At 38.3% G+C, this 9,318-nt stretch overlaps 1 protein-coding gene across 3 annotated transcripts in view; it reads right to left on the reverse strand.

The window, feature by feature from the left end:
• Positions 1–8,039, reverse strand: part of LRRCC1 (leucine rich repeat and coiled-coil centrosomal protein 1) — a 44,276-nt gene extending 36,237 nt beyond the window's left edge. For all 3 annotated transcript variants that reach the window (XM_029222994.1, XM_029222993.1, XM_029222995.1), the window contains exons 1-4: positions 7,883–8,039; positions 5,367–5,572; positions 4,987–5,052; positions 481–648 (exon numbers count right to left, since the gene is read on the reverse strand). In XM_029222994.1, the coding sequence (XP_029078827.1) occupies positions 481–648; positions 4,987–5,052; positions 5,367–5,572; positions 7,883–7,971 (529 nt within the window). In that variant the 5' untranslated portion in view covers positions 7,972–8,039. The remainder of the gene's footprint in view (positions 1–480; positions 649–4,986; positions 5,053–5,366; positions 5,573–7,882) is intronic.
• Between the last annotated feature and the right edge of the window lie 1,279 nt (positions 8,040–9,318).

A 9,318-nucleotide genomic window follows, 5' to 3' on the forward strand; every position in this document is an offset into this window, starting at 1 on the left:
CACACACACACACACACACACACACACACACACACACACACACACACGTTATCCTTTGCACACAAATGGGAGCGTATTATACACAATGTTTCGCAACTTGTTTTTCTTTCTCTTAACAGTAGCATATCTTGGAGATAACTGCTTATCAGTAGCTAAAGAGATTCTATATTCTTTTTTATGACTGCTTAGTATTATACTATAAGAATATATCATAAGCACAATTTAATTTTGAGGCATTCACTTATCAAATATAAAACTGTCTAAAGAGAATTACTTATCTCTTCAGTTTGTGTTCCTCTTTTAACAGCAATTTAGTTTGTCTTAATAAAATAATTTATTTGCAATTATACTTTTCCAAATACATAATAAAAAGTTGCAAAGCTTAAGACAAATTCAAGGAGGTCATAAATACAAGTTGCAGGAAATAAAGGAGCTCTGAAAATCAACTGTTACAAAAGATATTAAATTAATCGATCATACCTGGCAAATGACAGACAGGATTATCTTCTCCATTTTTCTCCAAAATAAGATTAGTCAAGAAGCGCAATCCTACCGTACACTGAAGTAGGTGATGGATACTATCTATACAATTACTATGTAGGTCAATATATCTAAGTTTATGTTTAATTCCATGAAGGGGCATCAAACCTGCAACAGGAAAAAAAATGTTTTTGATGTCACAACAGTAATTTTTCTAACAGCTAACTAAAAATAATTTTTATATAGGTTGTATTTCAAGAGGCAAAGGAGTAGCATTAATAAGATCCTTCTGTAAACAGCTATATCTAATGAACAGGGTATCAGCAAAGTCAATTGTTGTTTTGAAGAAACAAAGGTTTGGCATCTCTTTGAGCCTCAGCCCAGGCGTACCTGGGCTCTGTTTAAACAAAACAAATGGACCTCCCCAGGCCCATGTACTTTTATGAGAATAAGAATAAAGCAATGGCTTCAGGCTCTCAATCAACACATTATTTTTAATTAGGAGACATAAGCTAACACTCCAGTTTCATTGGTTTGAGCATAAAATAAATATAAATAGCACCCATTTGATTTAGCTCCCTGGTAACATTTCTTGCATGAGATTATCTAGAGCATGGTAATGTTAGAAACTAGGTTTGTAGCAGAGGCTACTGGTTCCTGGCACATCTCCCTGGCCAGCCTGACTTCAGCTGCAGCTGTGGTGGACAGGGGCCATGCCTCAGAATTTTCTTTAAAATGGAGCTTGTTGAGCAAGAGTTTAGCTCAGAAATGTGAAGTAGTTAACACCTCCAGGAACCCCTCAACAAAAGGAGAATCATCCACGGCTGAATGCCCTAGCCTTCCTTCTTTTGGAAGGACCATTCTGAGATACACTCTACACTGTTCCAATGAAGGTCTTATTTTTCAGTTTTGCCTAGTTTAGTACTCTCCATGTATATATTCAACTTTACTCACCTTCCCCCCACCCCTTCAATTTCTTCAACCTGACTGGAATACTCTTCTCTCCTCAATGATCTTTATCATATCTGGCTAACTTCTACTCATCTTTTTTACAGGGTTGCCTCATTTTCTTCATAGTCCTCGTCACTAACTTCTGTTCATCTGTCACACCCTCAGAAAAGTCTTTGACCACTCACTACAGGATCAGATTTCCTGTCAAGCATTCTTATGAGTACTCAGCATTTCTTCTTAATTTACTACCACATTTCTAAGTTCCTGTTCCATGTTACTGGTTCTTTCTTTTATGTTGCAACTTCATGTCCCTTTTATGTTTTGATTTTAAAGTGCCCCAGGGCACATTCCTGGTCGCCCCCTCCTCTATTCATACACTCTCCAGAATCTCCTATAGTGTCACAGCAACAAACAGCACTGATGTGCCAAATCTACAACACCAACCCTGATGCCCTACCCCCAAACCGCAGGTCATACACATACACACACACTTATCTAATAGGGCTCTCGAATTTAAGATAGGATCCTTCATTCTTACCCCTTCATCTCTAAACCTGTTCCTCCTCCAATCTTCCCCATGTCAGGAAATAGTACCATCAACCACCTGTTACTACAAAGATAACTCTTAATTATCTTTGATTCCTTTTCCCTTCATCTCCTCATCTCAATCCATCAGCAAGTTCTATGAACTCCACATGCAAAACATAATGTATTTACTCCTCTACATTGTTTCCATCCTAGTCCAAGTCTCCATCATCTCTCATCCAGACCACGGGAAGAGCTTCTTGTCACCTGACTTTCACCCCGTCCTACTGAAGTCCATTCTTCACCCACTCAGCAGCCAAAGTTATCCTTTAAACAGATGTATTGAGTCACTTACTTGTTTAAAGCCTTCCAATGGTTTCCTATTGTACTTAGAATAATATGCAAACTTTTTACCCTGCTTATGAAGCTGTACTTTTTACCCTGCTTATGAAGCTGTATGACTTTTGCCTATTTTGTTATCTCTTTTCTTAGCACATTAATCCCTCATTTGCTATGCTCTAGCCACAGTAGCCTTCTTACTGCCTTTATCATGGCAAGCTTGATCACGCCTTAGTGTTTTTGTATGTTCTAAATCATATGAACTGTCATTATTTACTTACTGAAGTGTTTCTGAACATATAAAATATTATCATTCTAAGTATTATCTATTAGAACTTATAGGTTTGCAGAAAATATATACAGTAGAGTTTGATGTGCTTTAACAAACATATACGGTTATGTAACCCCTACAATGGAGACACAGAACATTTTCATCACCCAAATCACTGTGTCCCTATGTAAATCAATCTTCTCTCCTCATCTTCAACCCCTGGTAACTAATGATCTCATTCTGCCCCTGTATCTTTGGTTTTGTCAGAATATCATATACATGGAATCCTACAGCGTAATCTTTTGTGTCTGGCTCCTTTCACTTAGTATAATTATTTTTAGATTTATCTATGTTGCCGCATATATCAATAGTTCATTCCTTTTTATTGCCAAGTAGTGTTCCATCCTGTGGATGTATCACAATTTGTTTATCCATTTACCAGGTGATAGATAAATGGGTGGTTTCTAGTTTTTGGAGATTATGAATAATCATATAAACATGATTATATTAAAAAGTAATATAATCATATTAACATTCATGTACAGGTCTTTGATTAGACATGTTTCATTTTTCTTAGGTAAACAACTAGAAGTAGAAATGCATGATTATACGCTAAGTATTTGTTTAACATTATAAGAAACCTTCAAACTGTTTTCCAAAGTAGTTTTACCATTTTGAATTCTACCAGTGATGTATGCAAGTTCTAGTTGCTCCACAATCTCACCGGCGTTTTGTATTTTAAATTTTTAAAAGTATATCTACTCTAGTAGGTATGAAGTGGATCTCATTGATTTTAATTTGCATTTCCTTAATTACTAAGGATGCTAAACATTTTTTTAAATCATGGGCTTGTTTGCAACTTGGATATCCTCTTGGGGAAGGGTCTGCTCAAATCTTTTGCTTATTTTTTGGGGTGGTTTGACATGATCTCATTTATTTGTTTTACTTCCCCACTACAATGTAAGCCCTGTGATAAGAACTTTATCTATTTGTTGTTGTTATTTTTTCATCACTATAGAAGTAAATGAATGAACTATATTATCCAAAATTAACATTTTTCAGTTAAGGAAATTGCATCCAAAGAACAATATACTTTGCTCAGCATCACATAGCAGAGACAGAGCTATAGTTAATACTCAATTCTAATACTTCCACATTTTTGGGGAAAAAGGTTTTTAAAAATTAAAATACTGTTGCTACTTTGGTTAAGGGTAGGGACTAGGTCATTGTATTTTATTCTTTTGTGTACTAAATACCTGGCATAGGGTTGTATTTTTCTAGCAGGGGAGAAGAACAAACAAATGAATAAGACTGTTTCAAATACTGATAAGGATTATGAAGATAATTAGAGAAATTCTGCTAGTTCTGACAGATAATTTTAAGAATTATCATAAAACTCCGTTCATTTTATCAGTGTATCACTTTAATCAATTAAAAGATTAACAAGTTTTAACATTCTTATATATGGTAAAGTCAAAAAGAAAATAAAAAAAAAATCCTGGGACTTCCCTGGTGGTCCAGTGGTAAAGAGTCCACCTTCCAATGCAGGGGACGCAGGTTTGATTCCTGGTCAGGGAACTAAGATCTCACATGCTGCAGGGCAACTAAGCCTGCATGCCACAACTATTGAGCTCGCGCGCCTCAACTAGAGAGCCCGCATGCCACAAACTGCAGAGCCCATGCGCTCTGGAACCCGCGTGCCACAACTATGGAGCCCACGTGCCACAGCTAGAGAAGAAAAACCTGCATGCCACAGGTAGAGAGAAGCCCACACACCACAATAAAAGATCCCACATGCCTCAACTAAGACCTGACACAGCCAAAAAAATAAATTAAATAAATAAATAATAATAAATCTTTGAAAGAAAAAAAACCTTGATTGTTAATTTGCTATAGCCTTTGGAATGCTATATACCTACACTGTCCAATATGGTAGCACTAGCCACATGTGGCTTTTTAAATTTAAATAAAAATTTAATTAAAATTAAATAAAATTACAAATTCAGTTCCTCAGTGTACTAGCCACATTTCAAGTGCTCAAAGGCCATATCTGTCTACTGATTGCCATACCAGATAGCACAGATACAGGATATTTTCATCATTGTAAAAAGTTCTGCTGGAACTCTCTCTCTCTACATAATAGTATATTAATTATCTAAGATTAAAACATTATTCTCCCAAAGTAGGTTCTTTCTAACCAAGCTTTTTCTGTTACTGATTACTCTGGTTTTTATTCCTAGTTTTTTATTCAGCTGTAGCTTTAGCACCAACAAAAAACAAATATGACTGAGAAACACCCTCTAGATAAGATTTTTGGTCAAAAATTGGATTATTCAGTTCTTCAACATGCATAGCTCAGTCTAACTCATTATACATGGCAAATACGCAGCATTATAGAAAACATAAGCATATCAACTTACCACTAAGATCATTTATGTGGTTATAAGATAAATTCAGTCTAGTCAGATTAGTTAGTGCTTTAAGTCCTAAAACAAAATAAAGCCATTATAAGATTCAAATAATCAATTAATTAGAGTTATATAGTATTACAATACTATTTCAGACTGCTCTGAAGCAAATCTACAGTCTGATAACAGTGAAATCAATTCTGTTGGTATTTTACAAAATATATATTTTTTAAATTGATAACTTTTCTAGAAGAAAACTTTTTATGTAGAGTTTTAGGGTCAGTTTTGAAAAGTTTATGATAATACTTATCCCACTCTTTTGGGAAGAAGATGAAAAATGGACTTAAATCAGCTCCCTTATGCAAAGTATTAGATGAAAATCACTTACAAACCTTCTATTCTTGTGATCAAATTGCAGGACAAGTTTAAAGTACGTAGTTTTGTCAGTGTGTTTAGCCCTTCAATTTGACTTATTTGATTAGATGACATATCTAGATGTTGTAAATTCCAAATGTGATCAATGGCTTTGATCTTCGAGATGTTATTGCAATGAAGATTGATGGCACGAAGGGCTGAATCTAAAGATAACTCTGATATGCTACAAAGGAAAATATATATTATCAAAAACAAGTAAAAAGTGGATTTAAAAATCATGACCAAATAACTAAAATTAGCCAAACAGCATGTAGATAGTAAGTATGTACTCTATTCATTCTATAATAAAATCCTTCCTACTTGTGGTAGCCTTGAAATGTCTCATAAAGTACAGTGCTTCTTACAACTAACCAGTATTTTGGACCATTATCAAGAGAGGCAAGGGATACCGGGCATTTCTAGCTTTTATATGCAAACAAAGTCATCAGCACTGAGTGAAAGCAGTTATTTGTAAAGTCAGTTCCTGGAATCATAACACCCCAAGTTCAAATCTGCACTCTACCACTTTTGCTGTGTTACTTGAGTAAATGAATTAACCTCTCTAAACCTGTTTCCTCTGCCCATTTAATCCTCACAACAACTCCAAGCAGTAGGTATCTAAGGATGCCACGGTTTACAGAAATTAAATAACTTGTCCAAATTCTTGTAGCTATTACCAAATTGAGCCAGTATAAATACAGATCTGGCACTGGAGTTTACAATCTTATTCTCTTCACTGTCTGCTATGTCTGTTTAACCCAGAATGTAGTTGATTTCAAAATAAACCATTAGTTATTGCTATTCGTAGTGAAACAGTCCCTGTCCTCCCTCGCTGAAATTTGGAAAGCGTCTCCTCTAAATGGAACTCATCTCTTCATTCTGTCAATTACTGCTATTTTTAACTGGAACCTCTTCTGAAGATAGGAGTTCCAGGAATATAAACTACAGTGCACATAATTCAGAGATGCTTGAACTGGGACACACAATGTCATTGGCATCTGTTCTATGTTCTATAGCAGCTATAGTAAAGCTGTAGGAAATCTAGTAGCAGGAAAATGAGAAGTTTACCAGTCAGGGAGTAAACGGAAAACAAGGAATTCAAGTTTGCTTCCAAATTTGCATTAAGAATCTCAAATTTAAAATTAAAACACTTAAAGTATGAATAAGTCACAAGGTCATTCAACTTATCCTTTAGTCTTCAGACTGAAGCACATAAGAACCCCTGGCAGAAAAAGATAAAGCATTTCTAAATTTCAAACTGGCAATCTCTAAATGTGACTGTTTCAAATATTTTCCAATTACCTTGCTTCTGTCATTTACTGAGCTATTATTTGATGCCAGACCTTATGCTATTAACACATGCTCTTAATGATAGCCATCTAGTTTCTGAAGCATTTCGGTTTCTGGAAATTAGTATTGTGCATATAATGTAGTATAGCCGAAAAAGCAGACAGTGAAATTAGATAGAAATGGTTTTGAATTCAAACTTAATCCACCAGCTGCATGTTGGGAAAGTTATAAAGATCCTCTGAACCTCAGATCTGTCCCTCGTAAAATTACTACCTTGCAGAATTGTTGTGAGGATTTGTGATAATATATGTAACATGCACACATAAATGGCATTCGGTAAATGGCAGCTATTATTAAATATAAATATAAATATTCTTTTGAAAAACACCTTCCTGGGGCTTTCTGGCAAATTTTAGATCAGGATCCAGAACAAGTTGCTTTAATTATCAGCAAGGTGCACAGAGAGGGCAGGCAACAAAGGAACAGTATGTGGAAAGGCACAGAGAAGCCTACTATGGAACTGCCCGCTTGTAGCTTAGTGTGTCTAATCACAGGGTGTAACCGGAGAAAGGGTAACAGGTAAGACTGAAAAGGCAGAGAGGGACCAATCAGCAACGCAGAACCAAGAGCCTAGTATCGTGAACAAATTTGGGCTGCATGAAAGAGGAAAGCAGTGAACTAAATATGTTATGTTTAGTATTTTCAAGAACTATAACAGTATATGTATCACAGGGTTCTGCAAAGTAATTAGACCAGGAGCTAAGACAATCAAGGCAAAACCAATGAAGCGCAGCAAACTCTTGCTTTACGGCTGCCAGAGATACTACTTTGCCACTTTCTGTCATAGAGAAAGAGCAAAGGAGAGGACAGAACCTGCGAACACCAACAGTTACAGGGCAAGCAAAGAAATAGTTGCCAGCAAAGAAAGGAGAACCAGCGAAGAAGGGAGGATGGTCAAACGCCGGCAGGGAACCAGGACGTGGGGCAGTTTCCAGGGTGCTCATTAGTCCCTGGAGGAAAGGAAAGGGGGCTCATTGGATTTGGATCTGGCACTTCTGCAGCGCAGTTGTGGCGGAGAACGGCGGGCGACAGCCAGACGCCTTCGTGTGCGGTCTCGGTAAAGCTGCCCCGCGCCTCCGCTCCACCGAGGCCGCCCGCCACCCTAGGCCCCTGCCGTGCGGTCTCCGGTAAAGCTGCCCTTTACCTCCGCAGGCCTTTGTCTATGAAGCACAGATCCCCGCAGCGGCTCTCGCCGTCCTCATTCTCGACTTCCGGCTCCACCAGCGCCTCCATGGCACCAGCAACGGGGAGATGGGTCTTAACCGGCGCCCAGCGCTGGGTCTGAAAAGCCGGAACACGCCTCCCGGGTGCGCGGAAGTCCGGCCCTAGGGGACGGGCCGACTTCCTCCAACCGACAGCCGGCACTTTCCCGCCCCGACGGTGTCGCAAAGCCAGAAGCCTGAGCTTCCCCAACGAGGCCTTCCCTCCCTTTTACGGTATCTACGGCACGACTCCTGTGACTTGCCGTAAAGCGAAACATTTTGCCTGGCCTGTGGTGGTTGGGGAAGGAATGCGTCTTTCCTTTGTGGCTCTTCTGTATTGTAGGCGACTGACTTCTGAAGGCGATTTCACAGCAGCTTGTTTTTACAGACCTGTAGTCTTACAGACCTATAAGTTGTTCCCCCAGGTTATTGCGTCTACTGGATGCCTTACTTGTGCCAGGCACCTCCCTATGCAGTGAGGAATAAGATGAAGCCCATTCTCGTTCCTGGAAGCATTCATAGTTCAGTGGAGGAAACAGAATTGTTGTGCATCAGGGCCAGTGCTAGGAACAGCACAGAAGCATTTAAGCCAACTGTATATTACTGTGGGTAGTGGGAATGTTTTATAAAAGGAAGTCATCCATAGATGACTGAACAGAGTCTTGCTAGCTCACAGTGTGTTCTGGACAGAATGGCATTCCAGGTAGGAAAACAATACCCAAATAAGGTCCAAGAGCCCTCCTGGTTACATTGCTTTCTGGGTCAAGGGAATATTTTTAAATGGAGACAAAATATTTATCTCAACCCTGGACCAGTCACTATCCTAAACTAAAATCTTCCGTGGTTCCTCACTAGTGACGGAAGAAATTTTCACATACTCAGGCATGGGGAAGTCATTCTGGCTTATAGATGATTTGGCTTTATGCTAACTGGAACAGCCTACCTTACGTCAAACATGCATTGTACACCTGCTTTAACCATTAAAGGAAAGAATGCATTTAAAAATCAAAATGGATTAACTGATTCAGGCATTCAAAATGGAGCTGAGCAGCCTTGTAGATGTGGTTTCAAACACATTCCTTCATCTTCCAGAACTTGAATTTTCTGAACTGTATCAAACTCAAGGACACCACCAGCTGTTTTCAAAACAATATCTGCTAGAAGCTGCCAGCTGCAACATTATGATCTCAAAGTCTCCCCTTGTAACTATGTAACCATTTCAAACCTCAACCTAACCTTGCTTAACAAACACCCTTACTTCTTACCAGCTCCAAGCCCAATTCTTGACAATTTATATAATTTTGCTGTTTTTTGCTTTCCCCATTTTGTTGCCCAGCAGAACATAATTCAAGTACTTATTGAATCTGGGTCCCCTGGG

Source organism: Monodon monoceros, unplaced genomic scaffold, assembly GCF_005190385.1.
Source record: "Monodon monoceros isolate NGI ecotype Baffin Bay Population unplaced genomic scaffold, NGI_Narwhal_1 Super_Scaffold_14, whole genome shotgun sequence".
Taxonomy (NCBI): Eukaryota; Metazoa; Chordata; class Mammalia; order Artiodactyla; family Monodontidae; genus Monodon; species Monodon monoceros.